This window comes from Oncorhynchus nerka, linkage group LG3, assembly GCF_034236695.1.
Source record: "Oncorhynchus nerka isolate Pitt River linkage group LG3, Oner_Uvic_2.0, whole genome shotgun sequence".
Lineage (NCBI taxonomy): Eukaryota > Metazoa > Chordata > Actinopteri > Salmoniformes > Salmonidae > Oncorhynchus > Oncorhynchus nerka.
Window position 1 is genome coordinate 17972625 of NC_088398.1, and position 18737 is coordinate 17991361.

The 18737-nt window shown below is 43.5% G+C and overlaps 1 protein-coding gene across 4 annotated transcripts in view; it reads left to right on the forward strand.

Annotated features, from left to right (window-relative positions):
- The first annotated feature begins 350 nt into the window (after nucleotides 1-350).
- The window catches only part of arhgef2 (rho/rac guanine nucleotide exchange factor (GEF) 2), a 62790-nt gene continuing 44403 nt past the window's right edge, over nucleotides 351-18737 (forward strand). Inside the window, exons 1-5 of one of the 4 annotated variants that reach the window (XM_065009059.1) lie at nucleotides 351-427; nucleotides 8390-8637; nucleotides 16289-16478; nucleotides 16891-17131; nucleotides 18366-18405. In XM_065009059.1, coding sequence (XP_064865131.1) covers nucleotides 374-427; nucleotides 8390-8637; nucleotides 16289-16478; nucleotides 16891-17131; nucleotides 18366-18405 — 773 coding nt within the window. In that variant the 5' untranslated portion in view covers nucleotides 351-373. Of the gene's footprint in view, nucleotides 428-650; nucleotides 918-8389; nucleotides 8638-16288; nucleotides 16479-16890; nucleotides 17132-18365; nucleotides 18406-18435; nucleotides 18476-18737 lie in introns of those variants that run through there. The other 3 variants (XM_065009060.1, XM_065009061.1, XM_065009067.1) reach the window with 3 other exon arrangements.

Consider the following 18737-nt stretch of genomic DNA (forward strand, 5'->3'; position numbering starts at 1 on the left):
AGTGAACCTAAAGTGAACATCACAATCATTGTGAAAGTTCATTGTAACAGACAAACAGTTTAGAAGAAGTGAAGCCTACAAACTTCAGTCTTTCAGTTCTTATTCTAAGTGTTCTAAATTGGTTCCGGGCTGTCATCCTCATGTTCTTATCAAAGGGTGGGAAATTGTTGCCATTTTCCTCTGGGTTTATACAAGGGTATGGAGGTTTTGAAACTGGGGGTTGAATAGTTGGCACTTCCAAGATGAGCAGGATCCAAGGAGTCAGCAGCATTCTTGGAGAGAGGGGGCCAATGAAATAAAGAGCTTTCACACACTGTAAATTCCTGAATCTGCCCATGCCTTCTCTCCTTCCAATGTGCACCCTACAGAGCGCATGCCCGTTGCCATAGAGGACTCACAAACAGACGCACTCGAGTATGCAAGAGAGGTGAGTTTGGTATTAGGTTACCATTAAAACTGAATTAAAAGTGCATAATGTAATAGGTATACAGTATTTTGTAATTCGCACGAACACCCACACATACAGTTGAGAGGAGATGCGAAACTGAGTAACAGGATACACACTTACGACTAGCCAAGCATCATCGTGGGAGTGGCGACTCAAACACCGAGCAAGACAAACAAAACGTCAAACTGGTTTCCTCCTCGAGATCAAGTGACACATGACACGTTACCTGTAGACGTTAGGGCAATTCGGATGATCTGTATTTCTTTTTATTAATTGGACAAAGTAAAATGTATTTTTTTTAATCACCAAGACTATGGTAAACTTATAATTAAACGGTTATTATACTGTAGTTTTTCCTGATTAAACCGTGGAAGACGTGAAAAGCATAGGACAATCATTGCATCTGCGCGCTGATTGGAAAGTTGGGATTGGAAAGTTGGCTATCGCAGCAGGTGCAGCCACCAAACCGGTGAGTCATTTGCAAGTAATTTATATATTTTTTTTTACCTGACCATGAACTAAATGTCAGTTAAAAAGTCTAAAATGTAGGTTTAAATTAGACCTATTTGTTAAATGTATGTATACTGAAAAAAAATATAAACTCAACATGCAACAATTTCAAATATTTTACAGAGTTACAGTTCCTATAAGGAAATCAGTCAATTGAAATAAATTCATTAGGCCATAATCTATGGATTTCACATGACTGGGAATACAGATATGCATCCGGTGGTCACATATCTTTAAAAAAAGGGTGTGGATCAGACAGTATCTGGTGTGACCACCATTTTCCTCATGCAGCAAGACGCATCTTCACATAGAGTTGATCAGGCTGTTGATTGTGGCATGTAGAATCTTGTCCCACTCTTCAATGGAGGTACGAAGTTGCTGGATATTGGTAGGAACTGGAACACGCTGTTGGACACTTTGATCCAGAGCATCCCAAACACGCCCAATGGGTGACATGTCTGGTGAGTATGCAGGCCATGGAAAAACTGGGACATTTTCAGCTTCCAGGAAATGTGTATAGATCCTTGCGATATGTGGCTGGGCATTATCATGCTGAAACATGAGGTGATGGCGGCGGATGAATGGCATGACAATGGGCCTCGATCTTGTCACGGTATCTATGTGCATTCAAATTGCCATTGATAAAAATGCAATTGTGTTTGTTGTCTGTAGCTTATGCCCGCCCATACCATAACCCAACCGCCAGCATGGGGCACTCTGTTCACAACGTTAACGTCAGCAAACTGCTCCCCCACACAACGCCATACACGTGGCAGCGGTTGGACTTACTGCCAAATTCTCTAAAACAATGTTGGAGGCGACATATGGTAGAGAAATGAACATTCAATTATCTGTCAACAGCTTGGGTGGACAGTCCTACAGTCAGCAGGCCAATTGCCTGTTCCCTAAAAACTTGAGACATCTGTGGTATTGTGTTGTGTGATAAAACTGCACATTTTAGAGTGGCCTTTTATTGTCCCCAGCACAAGGTGTAATGTTCATGCTGTTTAATCAGCATCTTGATATGCCACATCTGCCAGGTGGATGGATTATCTTGGCAGAAGAAATGCTCACTGAAAGGGATGTAAACAAAATTGTGAACAACATTTTAGAGAAATATGCTTTTTGTGCATATGGAACGTTTCTGGGGTCTGTTATTTCAGCTCATGGAACCAACACTTCACATGTTGCATTTATATTTTTGTTTAGTGTATTTTCAATGTGTGGCCTAGTTTATTTAGTCATGGGACATTCAAGGCATCTAGCCAGGTTCTCCAATAATTTTGTAGCAGCCTACCAAGGGGACCATACTTTTCTAAAATGGGTTGGAAATTATATTTATTTCATCACCATGGTTCGTTTGACACAATTCAAATGACACCATTATCAGACATGATAACATCTATCAGTACGACGACACATCTGTATCACAGGCAGCCTACTGTATTTACCGTATAACCAGGGAAACATTGTTTTCAAACATCTCATATTGACTGAAATATATTTTAAAGAACAAATGAACTGGGACAATGTAGTTTGGTTTATTCAAGTTGTGTTAACAACATTGACAGAAACATGACGTGTTTCTCCCCATCCTTCCCGAAGGACTTCATGACTCATAAACTCATGCCTGGTTGGTCTGTAAGAACTTAGGTAATGATTAAAGGTAGACATATCTGAGGTATATCAAGTGTGTTTGCATACTTTCAAGTTAAGTATTAGGTGGGTCACAGGAGTCATAAAAACGTCCCAATTGATGGCACTGATGGATGAGATGTTGGGGATGGGAGCTTTCTTCATGAGCCACAAATGTTTGAAGTTTAAAAAAAGGACCGTGAAAAGAGGATCATGGCCAACAGGAAAGCTCAAGATATATATATATGTTTATATGGACATAAGGACACAAACATCTTCAGCATGGTTGTACGTATGGTCCCAATAGGCCTATGTAACTCCAGTTAATAAGCTTAACCTTTTTAATTAGGCAGATAAGTCATTGATACAATGTCTTCAAAGGATGCTGGGTAGTACAACACATTGTGCATGTGAAGCAACTGTGTAAGAACATTGGAGTGCATCAGAGCACCCTGAATGTAAAGCTGGATGAAGAGACACAGTTGAAGTCGGAGGTTTACATACACTTAGGTTGGAGTCATTCAAATTTGTGTTTCAACCACTCCACAAATTTCTTGTTAAAAAACTATAGTTTTGGCAAGTCGGTTAGGACATTACTTTGTGCATGACACAAGTAATTTTTCCAACAATTGTTTACAGACAGATTATTTCACTTATAATTCACTGTATCACAATTCCAGTGGGTCAGAAGTTTACATACACTAAGTTGACTGTGCCTTTAAACAGCTTGGAAAATTTCAGAAACTGATGTCATGGCTTTAGAAGTTCCTGATAGGCTAATTGACATCATTTGAGTCAATTGGAGGTGTACCTGTGGATATATTTCAAGGCCTACCTCCTATCATGGGAAAATCAAAAGAAATCAGCTAAGACCTCAGAAAGAATTGTAGACCTCCACAAGTCTGGTTCATCCTTGGGAGCAATTTCCAAACGCCTGACGGTATCCCGTACAAACAATAGTACGCAAGTATAAACAGCATGGGACCACGCAGCTGTCATACCGCTCAGGAAGGAGACACATTCTGTCTCCTAGAAATGAACATACTTTGGTGCGAAAAGTGCAAATCAATCCCAGAACAACAGCAAAGGACCCTGTGAAGATGCTGGAGGAAACGGGTACAAAAGTATCTACATCCACAGTAAAACAAGCCCTATATCGACATAACCTGAGAGGCCGCTCAGCAAGGAAGAAGCCACTGCTCCAAAACCGCCATAAAAAAGCCAGACTACAGTTTGCAACTGCACATGGGGACAAAGATCGTACTTTTTGGAGAAATGTCCTCTGGTCTGATGAAACAAAAATATAACTGTTTGGCCATAATGACCATGGTAATTTTTAGAGGAAAAAGGGTGAGGGTTGCAAGCCGAAGAACACGATCCCTACTGTGAAGCACGGGGGTGGCAGCATCATGTTGTGGGGGTGCTTTGCTGCAGGAGGGACTGGTGGACTTCACAAAATAGATGGCATCATGAGGTAGGAAAATTACGTGGAAATATTGAAGCAACATCTCAAGACATCAGTCAGGAAGTTAAAGCTTGGTCGCAAATGGGTCTTCCAAATGGACAATGACCCCAAGCATACTTCCAAAGTTGTGGCAAAATGGCTTAAGGACAACAAAGTCAAGGTATTGAAGTGGCCATCACAAAGCCTTAACCTCAATCCCATAGAAAATTTGTGGGCAGAACTGAAAAAGCATGTGCGAGCAAAGAGGCCTACAAACCTGACTGAGTTACACCAGCTCTGTCAGGAGGAATGGGCCAAAATTCACCTAACTTATTGTGGACGCTTGTGGAAGGCTACACGAACTGCTTGACCCAAGTTAAACAATTTAAATGCGATGCTACCAAATACTAATTGTGTATGTAAACTTCTGACCCACTGGGAACATGAAAGAAATCAAATCTGAAATAAATCATTCTCTCTACCAATATTCTGACATTTCACATTCTTAAAATAAAGTGGTGATCCTAACTGACCTAAGACAGGGAATTGTTACTAGGATTAAATGTCAGGAATTGTGAAAAACTGAGTTTATATTTAGTTGGCTAAGGTGTATGTAAACTTCCGACTTCAACTGTACATGTTTGAGGGCTTGAAGAGCGGATGACACGTTCTTTAGAAAGAAACTTGACATGCCTGTTGTTTCACCTCCAACTGTTTACATTCCTGGACAGAGTCCTGTCTGGTTAGAAGAGATGAGGAATGTGAACAATGGAGGAAGGGGAGTAGAGATCTAAGGGGGAGGGAAGGAGAGAGATGGTATATGGAGAGGGGAGAGACAGTAGATGGCCAGTCATTCAATTCATGTCTTAAAGCAGATATCCACAGACTTCCAGTCATCGTGCTAATGCTAGTTAGCATTGGCTCCTGAAACTACCTCGAACTTCCTTAATAATGGACAGAGACATAAAAATGGTATCCACAAGTTCATCTGACTCTGGGGAAGTAGATCCGAAAGTATCCCTTTAAGACCTTTTGGTTTGACGAAAGAAAAACCATTTTCTCACACATTGTGGAAAAGGCAGATGAATTAAGAGGAATGTGAGAAATGGAAGAGAGCAAAAATATAAATAGGGAGAAGAAGACGACAAGGCAGCTAGGCACAGAGGTACAGTGACATTGTTACCTACCTTTAGCCCATGCAGAGGGAGGCACCTGTCTGTTAATGCACTCAATCACTTCATGGCACATGTATATTTAATCACTCTTGTTTTCAGTCTCTCAACTCATGCTCAAGCCACATTTCTTCAGCCTCCTGAGGTTGAAGAGGCACTGTTGCGGCTTCTCCACCACACTGTCTGTGTGGTTGGACCATTTCAGTTTGTCCGTGATGTGTACGCCAAGGAAGTTAACGTTCCACCTTCTCCACTGCTGTCCCGTCGGTGTGGATAGGGGGGTGCTCCCTCTGCTGTTTCCTGAAGTCCATGATCATCTCCTTTGTTTTGTTGACGTTAAGTGAGAGGTTGTTTTCCTGACACCACACTCCGAGTGTCCTCACCTCCTCCCTGTAAGCTGTCTTGTCGTTGTTGGTAGTCAAGCCTACTACTGTTGTGTCATCTGCAAACTTGATCATTGAAGTTGCATGGCCACGTAGTCATGGGTGAACAGGTAGTACAGGAGGGGGCTGAGCATGCATCCTTGTGGGGCCCCAGTGTTGAGGATCAGCAAAGTGGAGATGTTGTTTCCTACCTTCACCACCTGGGGGTGTCCCGTCATGAAGTCCAGGACCCAATTGCACAGGGCGGAGTGCAGACCCTGGGCCTCCAAACTTAATGATGAACTTGGAGGGTACTATGGTGTTGACGCGGCTAGGGATGCCATCTGGGCCGGCAGCCTTGCGAGGGTTAACACGTTTAAATGCCTTACTCAAATAGGCCACAGAGAAATCAAATTTATTTATATAGCTCTTCTTACATCAGCTGATATCTCAAAGTGCTGTACAGAACCCCAGCCTAAAACTCCAAACAGCAAGCAATGCAGGTGTAGAAGCACGGTGGCTAGGAAAAACTCCCTAGAAAGGCCAAAACCTGGGAAGAAACCTAGAGAGGAACCAGGCTATGAGGGGTGGCCAGTCCTCTTCTGGCTGTGCCGGGTGGAGATTATAACAGAACATGGCCAAGATGTTCAAATGTTCATAAATGACCAGCATGGTCAAATAATAATAATCACAGTAGTTGTCGAGGGTGCAGCAAGTCAGCACCTCAGGAGTAAATGTCATTTGGCTTTTCATAGCCGATCATTGAGAGTATCTCTACCGCTCCTGCTGTCTCTAGAGAGTTGAAAACAGCAGGTCTGGGACAGGTAGCACGTCCGGTGAACAGGCCAGGGTTCCATAGCCGCAGGCAGAACAGTTGAAACTGGAGCAGCAGCACGGCCAGGTGGACTGGGGACAGCAAGGAGTCATCATGCCAGTAGCAGTGATCCAGTGTTTTTCCAGCGCGAGTGCTACAGTCAATATGCTGATAGAATTTAGATAGCCTTGTTCTCAAATTAGCTTTTTTAATATCACTAGTTCCAATAAATGCAACCTCAGGATATATGGTTTCCAGTTTGCATAAAGTCCAGTGAAGTTCCTTGAGGGCCGTTGTGGTATCTGCTTGAGGGGGATGTACTAAACGGTCGGCATTGGATTGTGAGGAATTATAGGTCAGGTGAACAAAAGGACTTGAGTTCCTGTATGTTGTTACAATTCCACCATGAGTCGTTAATCATGAAACATTCACCCCCACCCTCACGTGAGTGTGTCATTGAGGGTGGTCCTCAGTGTGGGGCAGTGGTGAAAAAGTACTCAATTGTCATACTTGGCTAAAAGTAAAGATACCGTAATAGACAATGACTCAAGTAAAAGTTAAAGTCACCCAGTAAAATACTACTTGAGTAAAAGTCTAAAAGTATTGGGTTTTAAATATACTTAAGTTCCAAAAGTAAATGTAATCGCTAAAATATACTTAAGTATAAATAGTTTCAAATTCCCAAAATTTACCAAACCAGAAGTCACAATTTATTTTTGTATTTTTTTGTATTTAATAATAGCCATGGGCACGCTCCAACACTCAGACATCATTTACAAACTAAACGTTTGTGTTTAGTGAGTCCGTCAGATTAGAGGCAGAAGGAATGACCAGGAATGTTCTCTTGATAAGTGTTTGAATTGGACCATTTTCCTGTCCTGCTAAGCATTCAAATTGTAACCAGTAGTTTGGGGTGTCAAGGAAAATGCATGGAGTAAAATGTACAATATTTTCTTTAGGAATGTAGTGAAGTAAAAGTACAAGTTGTCAAAAATATAAATAGTAAAGTACAGATACCCCAAAAAGTACTTAAGTACTTTACACCACTGGTGTTGGGGTGTGGTTCGGTACTGTACCATGCAGGGCTGGAGTCTGTATCAGTGTTATCTAAACCTCATTACATGAAGCATGATATACTACACATAGTTGAAGGAATTCATTAAGTATACCACCTCCCTACTACTCTCTTGTCTCTTGGCATGCAGCACACACACACACACACCACCCGGTAAGGATTACATTTTTAAATGTTTTCTGTCGTCAAAAGGCCTATAGATTGTGATGTCGATGACCTTGACAAGACATCACCTTTTAGAGGTTGCTGTGACTACATTATTCAATGGGCTCTGAGCACAGTCCTACTCTCATACATATGGTATGGATTCCATCTTGTATTTGTTTATGCTCAGCGAGAATAAAGAAGAAACAGACCAGGAAGTAGGCAACAATTCCAGGCGTTTGACACACTGCTGTTCATTTAGTTCCCAATGCAGATCATCTTAATGATTCTTCAGGTCTTTATCCTTCTTCATCTCATTCTAGGTGTTTAGGACAGTGATGTCAATGGGAGTGTGGCATCTATGAATCAAACTTTTCACATTGTTCTTGTAAAATACAGAAGGTTGAAACAGGATGTGGCTGCATTTGTGCTTCCACCTTTTCTCTGAAGTGTGCTAGTTGCGGTATCTTTTTGCTTTGACGTGACCTCATCTTGTTTCCATGACAGCATAACAAGCCCAACATGCAAAACACCTAGAATGAGTTATCAATTTAGGAGCAACTTGAACTTTTGAACTCCTCCTCAAAATCTAGCATGTACTAAATTGTCATTATAATCTAATAGTTGATTCTGTAGCTGCCATGAGGTGTATTTTGTAAATAATGAATTGCAGTGAAAGTATGAATAAAGGCCTTTACATAACATCTGTCCATTCTCTCGCACCCTTCCTCTTTCTCTCCCTCTCACCCTTCCTCTCCCTCACCCTTCCTCCCCCTCTCTGCCAGATGATCGCCACACCTCCTCACTCCCCTCGTCTCCCAGGCTCCCCGTCATATCTGGGAGGACACTGCGTCCCCTGTCCGGCCCCCCCACCCTCCTCCCCTTGCCCCTCCCCTCCCTCCTCTGGAGGGGTCACACTACGTCGGACCCCCCCCTCCTCCTGTCTCACACACACTCTGGACCACCTCCGCAGGCACAGCTGGCAGCCTGGAGCCATGATGTATGGCTGCCCCCCGCAGTACCAGCAACGCAGGTAGGGAGCGCACTAACAACCAATACTTACTAGTCCAGTGGTCAACAACCCGCTTTAGGTACAAGACTACAAGTTGCCCGTAGACACAGATCTAGGATCAGCTTACCTTTCCCAAATCCTAACCTTTATCATTAGGGCGGGGAAACCCAAGGCTGACGTCACATCAGTGTTGAGGGTAAAGGCTGATAACATGGTGCCGACAGAGAAGGGCGACATCTTACGAGTTCCAACTCAACTTTGCTATATAGTGACTTTCAAAGTGTTTATCTTGACCTTTTTTGTACAGAAAGTTCATACTATTATTACATATGACCGCCAACCACTTCTGGACATCAGTTACTCACACACACTACATTGACACTCCCACACACATTCACATACACTACACACACACACACACACAAGCTCACACACACGCAAACTCATGGCGCATGTGACAAACAAAATTGGATTTAGATTTGATTTGAGAGTGAGATAGTGATTTGAGGTAAATGCACAGCTTGCAACTCAACCATGTTCCTGGAGGGCTGCGGGAATCTGGGAGTGAACTGTGTAGGAGTATGCTTGCTATGTTCTAATATTTGTTTTAGGGATTGGCTGATCTAAGACCAGTGCTACCAGTATATAACTTCCCACACATATAGTCAATGCTGTTGTTATCTCTGGCATTCCTGCTCTAACTGCTGGTGTTCTTATCAGTGCTGTTTTAGCTGGCCCTCTCCTACTCTCTTATTTGCTCATCTCTTCTGCTTTGAATTCACTGAGCATGGCAATGTCCCTCTCTCTCTCTGTCTATCTATCCTTCTTTTTTTCCACCCATTTATCCAAGATGTTGGTTACAATTTTTCATAAGCGTGACTTTTCTTGAATGAATATATTGAAAACGTTTATGTTGTGAAACTGCAAAATACAGAAAAGAATATACTTTAGTGTTCAATTCACACCGACATACTGTAGCTGTACATTAAACATTTGAAGTTGCATAAATACAAAGCAAGCGCTAAGGTACCATGCATCTGGCATGATGCCAAACCATATAGCTAATTGTTAACCATATGGTAATTGCTCCTTTCATTACTCTAATAATGTATAACCATCTATGTAGAATAACAAAGCATATTACACTAGAAACAGTAACAAAACTAGTGTTGTATATTTTACAATTCGTTTGCATGACGCATGAGCAAAGTAATACAGCTAACGACATACACAAAAGGCATTGCAATTTGTGAGTAAATGCAACCAACATTGATATGTAAGAAACTCTATCAATAACAAGATTATCATCATTAGCTAAATGCTTGAATCGAACTTACAAACAAATATTTTTCCAAGGCTGAAGCGTGACAAGAAATAACTACATTGAAAGACCTGCACCGTAGCGTTGTTTGTAGCTGCTTCTATGCGTGCAAAACAAATTCTGAACTTCCCGTTTGCGTTGTCTTTCTAAGTACCAGAAAGCGCCACTAGGGGGCAAATAACACCATTGAACACAATGAAAATCCAATTTAACCATTGTAATAAAATAATCTGTTACCTTCTAACAGGATGGCAGCATACTCCCCGCCTGGTATAATGAAATTGTGCCACTATGAAATAAAACATATCAAGAAACAAAATGTCCTTTCTATTTTTATCTTTTGTCTCTAGGATGCTTCAGAAAGAAGAACAACAATCTCTGAGATTGGTCTCAGAAACACCTTAGCAGCTCCTTGCTTGACAATTTTTAGTTCTACTTTCCTAGCCTTTTTGTCAGTACTGGGAAAGGTTTTTACCACAAGCCCGACTGGCCAGTCATTTCTGTGTGCCTGACTGTCTTTCAATAAGACAACATCTCCCACTTTTACATTTGGCTTTTCTGCTGTCCATTTTCTGCGTCTCTGCAGCGTTGTCAGGTACTCCTGTCTCCACCTTTTCCAAAAGGTGTCAGCGAGACACTGGACTTGCTTCCACTGTTTCCATTTCTCATCTTTTTCTGTTGGAAGAGGGACATCCCACTCACTCTGATCAGAAGAGAGTTCTCTGATTAAGGCTTTACCTTGCATTGTTATTGGAGCCACGAACCCAAGGGGGTCATAAAGACTATTCACTGTGGACAGGATGCCTCTCCGAGTAAAAGGCTTCTCATTGTGGGACACCTGGAATGAGAAGCTGTCTGTTTCCAGGTTCCAAGAAAGTCCCAGACTCCGTTGAAAGGGGAGAGGATCCACTCCTAGGTCCAGATCTTTTAAGTCTTTCGCACGGTCCTCCATAGGGAAGGCTTCCATAACTGTTTTGCTATTGGATGCAATCTTGTGTAGTTTCATGTTGGACTCCGCCAACATTGCTTGTGTTTTTCTTAGAATGTTGACCGCTTCTTCTGTAGTAGCTACTGATGTCAGACCATCATCGACGTAGAAGTTCCTCACTACATATTGCTTGGGTTCTGACCCGTGTTCCTTCTCACCCTGTAGCGCTGCTCGTCTCATGCAGTAGATGGCTACGGCTGGTGAAGGGCTGTTCCCAAATACATGGACTTTCATCCTGTACTCAGTTATGTTTCTATCTGGGTTGTGGTCTTCATACCAGAGAAACCTTAAGTAATCTCTGTGATCCTCACGTACACCAAAACAGTAAAACATTTGTTGCACATCTGCTGTTAGTGCAATGCAATCCTTGCGGAAACGCATTAGGACACCCAAGAGTGTGTTGTTTAAGTCTGGACCACTGAGCAGAACATCGTTAAGTGACACGCCTTGACACTTAGCACTGGAGTCAAATACTACTCGTATTTGTTCAGGCTTTTGTGGATAGTAAACACCAAATATGGGCAGATACCAACGTTCTTTGTCTCCCTCTAGTGGCTGTGAAGGTTCGGCTTGGTCGTTATCCAGCATCTTTTGCATGAAGTCAATAAAATGACGCTTCATGTCAGGCTTTTTGTCTAAAGTCCTGCGAAGTGATGTGAGTCGGTTCATGGCCTGCTCTGTTATTAGGAAGGCGACGTCTAGTGGGGCGAAAGGGTAGTGGAGCCACCCAGTTGTTTCCATCATCCTGGAAAACCTGTTTGTCCATAATGTCCAAGAAGGCTTTGTCCTCCACTGATGGTGCTGGTTTATCATCGTCTTGTGTTTTGTCGAACACGGAACATCCCAGGCTGTCTGTGTTCACAGTTGTGATTGGATCTCTCGAGTTCACTGTAGACGGAGAGATGTGTTTCTGAGCTACGCTGTTGTAGTTCTCTTTTACCTGGATGATGTCAGGGCAAGGGCTCAGATAGGATGTGCGACCATTTTGAAGTATGTTTGTCCTGAACACGTTAACATTGGCTGGTCGGTGAGCCGTTCCCAGACAGACCTCACCCACAATGACCCACCCGAGGTCGAGTCGCTGTGCATAAGGAGTGTCGTGGGGCCCATTGATTTGCTCTCGTACCTTGTGTACCCTTACGATGTCTCGTCCTAAGAGCAGGAGGATGGGAGCGTCTGGGTCCACAGCTGGAATTCTGTCCATAACTGGTTGCAGATGGGGATGATGATACGCAATGTCGGGGGAGGGAATCTCCATCCTATCGTCTGGCATCATATCACACTCTATCAGAGTAGGGAGAGTGAGCTGCATGTGTCCATCTACAGACTCCACCATGAAGTTGACGGCTCTCCTGCCTGAAGTCTCTGTTACCCCAGAACACGTCTTCATGGTGTATGGAGCAGAGTTGTCATTGATGTTGAAGAGACTGAAAAACTCTGTCTTGGCCAGAGATTTGTTACTCTGTTCATCAAGCACTACATACATTTTGACAGCTGTCTCTCTTTTCCCAGCCGGATAAGCTTTGACTAAGCATATTTTTGAACATGATCTTGGATTGACTGCCTCACCACAGATCTCTGTACACTTTGAGGTGACAGATAGAAGAGCTTCGTCACCTTGCTCCCCGCCATTATCTGTCTCTGCTGTAGCGGTGTATGTATTTGTAGGGGCTGGGCCTGGATGCAGAGCAGCAAGATGTCTGTCGCTGTCGCACTCAGAGCACTTGATTGAAACCTTACAGTCTTTAGCTCTGTGCTGAGTTGACCCACAACATCGGAAACAAATGCCATTGTCTTTGAGATATGATTTGCGCTCATCTAGAGTTTTGTATCTAAACCCACAACACTTTTTAAGAGGATGAGGCTTGTTATGTATTGGGCAGTGACGATCAGGGTTTTCAACCTTTGTCTTACTGGTTTTGGTTTGGTGGTCTGAGGCCTCAGATGACACATCTGTCTTGTATACAGTCACAGGTGTCTTGCTGCTGTACCTGGCAGGTTTCTCACTTTTCATGGACACCTGGTTAATTGAGGTGTAGAGGGTGAAGCTGGGGTCATTTCTAATTTTCGCCTGGTTCCTGATGAATCTTGAGAAGAACGAGAATGGTGGGAATGCTACCCGATAGTCCTCCTTATATTTGGATCCCTGTGCTATCCATTTTTCTTGTAAACTGAATGGAAGTTTCTCTACAATAGGGTTTACCCCCCGAGATGTGTCCAGATAAGCGAGGCCTGGAAGGTACCCTTCTACTTTAGCACACTCCAGTTCAAGAAGAATGTCACCTAGTTCTCTTAGTTTGTGATTGTCTTTGTTGGCCAGTTTTGGAAAATCATCCATTTTCTTCAACAGTGCATTCTCGATCACTTCGGGTGTACCATAGCACTCTTCTAGTCGTTGCCAGACCATGTTAAGCCCTGCTGTTGCGTTGAAAATATGGACAGATCTAATTCTGTTTGCTTGCTCAGACGACTCTGCCCCTAGCCACTTGGTAATTAGATCTAACTCTTCCCTGGCTGATAAATTCAAGTCTCTGATCACATTGAGAAAGGATGCTTTCCATGTCCAATAATTTTCAGGGCGATCATCAAACTTCAGGAGTCCTGAACTCACCATCTCACGTCGTAGGAGGTACTTGGTGAGGTCTGGTGCCACTTGTGACTCAGGGAAGTTGTGTGTGTGTGACTGGAAGTGGGCTTGCTTTCCATTTCCACCATGCTGCTGTTCATTTCTTTTGAACGGAGAGTCTCTGCTCATGTTCTGTTGTTTGCTACTTTCTGGATTATGGCATGTAGCTGGGTCAACACTAAGGTCTTGTTTCTCCACTTCAAATGGAAGTTCAGTAAAGTAGGGCCTAGCATGTTGTTGCACATACTCACATGTACGTTGGACTGGACTTAAGTGCTGTGTCCCGGTGTCTAGTTCTTTGCGAAGCTCTCTGCGTTCTGATCCTACAACTTCTTCAAAGGCTGCAGCTTCAGCCAACGCAGCAGCAGCTGTTCTCTCAACTTGGAGAACATATAAACTTGCCTCGAGGTCAGCTTTTTGCTTCAACAAGCTGGCCTCTATTTCTGCCTTTTGCTTCAACAAGCTGGCCTCTATTTCTGCCTTTTGTTTCATCACAGAAGCTTCCTTCTCAGCATAAGAGACTTGTGCGCGTGGCGCGTGCTTTGACGGCCGTTGAGGATCTGCTTGACTGTTTTGATGACCTTGATCTTGTAGATTGAGACTTGGTCCCAATGTGCTGAAGAGGCTCTTCCATCTCTCTCTGTTGAACACCTGGCTCTGGTTGTTGCATCGTAGACTGCTGGTCTTCCCTAGGATAAGAGGCTTTGTTGGCTGATGAACGTAGAAACATAACCACCGTGTGCAGTTATTCTTGTGCTTGAGCCCGCTGTGATGATGTTTTTTTCACTATTCTGCCCTTGAGTTGCGTTCCCATGCAAAACTAGACAGATAGCTAACAACTAAGTCTTCAATAAAACTCCCAAGGCGTGACTTTTCTTGAATGAATATATTGAAAACGTTTATGTTGTGAAACTGCAAAATACAGAAAAGAATATACTTTAGTGTTCAATTCACACCGACATACTGTAGCTGTACATTAAACATTTGAAGTTGCATAAATACAAAGCACGCGCTAAGGTACCATGCATCTGGCATGATGCCAAACCATATAGCTAATTGTTAACCATATGGTAATTGCTCCTTTCATTACTCTAATAATGTATAACCATCTATGTAGAATAACAAAGCATATTACACTAGAAACAGTAACAAAACTACAGTGTTGTATATTTTACAATTCGTTTGCATGACGCATGAGCAAAGTAATACAGCTAACGACATACACAAAAGGCATTGCAATTTGTGAGTAAATGCAACCAACATTGATATGTAAGAAACTCTATCAATAACAAGATTATCATCATTAGCTAAATGCTTGAATCGAACTTACAAACAAATATTTTTCCAAGGCTGAAGCGTGACAAGAAATAACTACATTGAAAGACCTGCACCGTAGCGTTGTTTGTAGCTGCTTCTATGCGTGCAAAACAAATTCTGAACTTCCCGTTTGCGTTGTCTTTCTAAGTACCAGAAAGCGCCACTAGGGGGCAAATAACACCATTGAACACAATGAAAATCCAATTTAACCATTGTAATAAAATAATCTGTTACCTTCTAACAGGATGGCAGCACACTAACCCTTCCACCCCTCCCCTAATTGGAGTAAACGAATGAACAACAACACTTAGGCTTCTACTTCCCGCTTATACATACTATATAAATGTTATGGACACAATCAATTTTACAATAGTTATCTTTTCAAATCAAATCAAATTTATTTATATAGCCCTTCGTACATCAGCTGATATCTCAAAGTGCTGTACAGAAACCCAGCCAGAACCCCAAACAGCAAGCAATGCAGGTGTAGAAGCACTCTTTTGATTGTTTTTACTGTTTTCTTTCCTCTTCCCCTCCTATCTATTTCTGAACACCATCCAGTTTGATTTCTATTTGCCTTATATTTGTAACTGTGCTGTTTCACAAAAGTTCTGAACCTATATACACTACCGTTCAAAAGTTTGGGGTCACTTAGAAATGTCCTTGTGTTTTGATTGTTTTTACTCCTGTCATTCCGCCAGTTTTATTGCTTCTTTAAGCAGGACCATTTTCAGCTGTGTTAACATAATTGCAAAAGGGTCTTCTCATGATCAATTAGCCTTTTAAAATGATAAACTTGGATTAGCTAACACAACGTGCCATTGGAACACAGGAGTGATGGTTGCTGATAATGGGTCTCTGTATGCCTATGTAGATATTCCATAAAAAATCTGCCGTTTCCAGCTACAATAGTCATTTACAACATTAACAATGTCTACACTGTATTTCTGATCAATTTGATGTTATTTTAATGGACAAAAAAATGTGCTTTTCTTTCAAAAACAAGGACATTTCTAAATGACCCCAAACTTTTGAATGGCAGTGTACATTTTACGGACACAGGCTACAATTTGGTTTCCATTGTCTTTTTCCTGACATCTGACATGCAAATGGATTTTAACAATCTTTTGGAGAGAAAGCAGGAGAGGGGGAGGGAGACAAAGCAGAAGTATAAGTGCAGCCGCCAGCGAATAAAGTCAGGTCATCAACACAACGTACTCTCAAAAACAAGAAGAGAGTGAAATCACTAAGCTACAGCCTCACACACACACACACACACACACACACACACACACACAAGCAGGATGACTGACTGCTGCTTTCTCCACTAGACCTCTACTCCCCTCCTCTCTACTCAACTACTCTACTGTGACACTACCCTCTCTCTCCCCCTCCCTCCCTCTCTCCCTCTCTCCCCCAGTGTGAGTCTGGAGGGTTTTGACCCAGAAGAGATGGAGCGGGTGCTCCTTGGAGCCCTGGAAGGGTCCAGCAGAGGGGGGCGGGACCCTCGCCGAACCCCCATCACCTCCTTTGGCCAAGAGCTGGGCTCCCTGCTGTCACTCACGGAGGAGGAGGCGGGCTGCCAGACCCCGGTCTTCTCCCCATTGGAGGTGAAGCTAAGTCCAGACTGATGGGATTGAAGCATCATATGTGTGTGTGTGTGCGCACGTGTTTGAGTGTGTGATAAATATAATTTGCTAACATGAATGAAGATGGAAGACTTGAGATAAAGTAACCTTATTTAGAGCATTGACAGTAACACACACACACACAGTCACATGCACACATGTCTCCTGCAAGCAGTGGCAAGCACGTCTTGGGTTATTTTGTTGCAAATACACACAGCCTCTCACAGATGCTCTTGTCTTTGTTTATTATGGAAAGAGCCGTTTATACACTCAAGTCATACACTCTATCTCTCCCTCCTCTCTCTCTTGCTCTCTCCCCTCTATTTCTTCCTCTCTATCTCTCTCTCTCTCTCTGACACACTGTGGCCCTTGTCTCTTGTCTGTGGTGTGTTAGGAGCAGTCGTCTCAGCTGCAGGGCTTCAGTGCCTCCGCTCCCTCCCTGTGTGCCAGTCCCAGTCTGCGCCAGCTACCCAATGCCAACCTCCACCCTCCAACCCACACACACACTCATACACACTCTCAGACACCTCACACACACCCCTACACACACTCACAAAACCACCAGCATCATCGTCATCAGCCTTGTCATCGCTCCTACTCAAACTCCAATTCCATCTCCCAATGCCACTACCAAGGTAGGACAGTAGGACTCTTCATTTGTGAGTGTGTGGAGACTCTCCTGACTGTTTGAAGGGCAGATATTAGTGTGTGTGTGTGTGTGTGTGTGTGTGTGTGTGTCTGTGTTCCTATCTGTGTGCAGCTATGCGGAAGTCTTCTTCCTGTGTTTGTTCTCACTGGGGGCTGCTGCTGCCGTCGTTAGCCACGGAACAGAAAGCGCTGTGTTCTCAGGCTCTCCTATCTCCTCTCTCGCTCTCTCCATTTCACCTTTTGCATGTTCACTATTCATCCTTTCATTCCACGGCATCAGCAGAGATCGTTTTAATCACGCCTGGATGGTGTTAAATCAACTGTCTCGTGTTGTTTCATCCTTGTCTTTCTTCGTGCATTTGTTAACTCTTGGTCACAGCCATCATTTGGATTAAACGTGTTTGCCAAGAACCTGCAGAGCAGAGAGAGAGGTTGGTCACTTATCAGGCGATGCGCTTCAATCTATCGGGGATCTTAGGTCTATGTATGTATGTATGGAGGGATGGTTTTGAGGTAATGGGATGACTAAGTTTGTTTCTGCTTTCTGCCTCTCTCTTCCTCTCTGTATCTATCTGTCTTTCACTTTCGCTCTCTTTGTCTGTCTCCGTCTCTCTCTCTCTCTCTCTCTCTCTCTCTCTCTCTCTCTCTCTCTCACAGAGTCTTCCCTGGGCTCTGTATTTGGGGGTTCCACACAGAGGTGAGTTGTCTCTCTCTCTCTCTCTCTCTCTCTCTCTCTCTCTCTCTCACAGGGTCTTCCCTGGGCTCTGTATTTGGGGGTTCCACACAGAGGTGAGTTGTCTCTCTCTCTCTCTCTCTCTCTCTCTCTCTCTCTCTCTCTCTCTCTCTCTCTCTCTCACAGAGTCTTCCCTGGGCTCTGTATTTGGGGGTTCCACACAGAGGTGAGTTGTCTCTCTCTCTCTCTCTCTCTCTCTCTCTCTCTCTCTCTCTCTCTCTCACAGAGTCTTCCCTGGGCTCTGTATTTGGGGGTTCCACACAGAGGTGAGTTGTCTCTCTCTCTCTCTCTCTCTCTCACAGAGTCTTCCCTGGGCTCTGTATTTGGGGGTTCCACACAGAGGTGAGTTGTCTCTCTCTCTCTCTCTCTCTCTCACAGAGTCTTCCCTGGGCTCTGTATTTGGGGGTTCCACACAGAGGTGAGTTGTCTCTCTCTCTCTCTCTCTCTCTCTCTCTCTCTCTCTCTCTCTCTCTCTCTCTCTCTCACAGAGTCTTCCCTGGGCTCTGTATTTGGGGGTTCCACACAGAGGTGAGTTGTCTCTCTCTCTCTCTCTCACAGAGTCTTCCCTGGGCTCTGTATTTGGGGGTTCCACACAGAGGTGAGTTGTCTCTCTCTCTCTCTCTCTCTCTCTCTCACAGAGTCTTCCCTGGGCTCTGTATTTGGGGGTTCCACACAGAGGTGAGTTGTCTCTCTCTCTCTCTCTCTCTCTCTCTCTCTCTCTCTCTCTCTCTCTCTCTCTCTCTCTCTCACAGAGTCTTCCATGGGCTCTGTATTTGGGGGTTCCACACAGAGGTGAGTTGTCTCTCTCTCTCTTCCTGATGACCTGTGTTCACTAACAACCCTATAGAGCACATGATCTC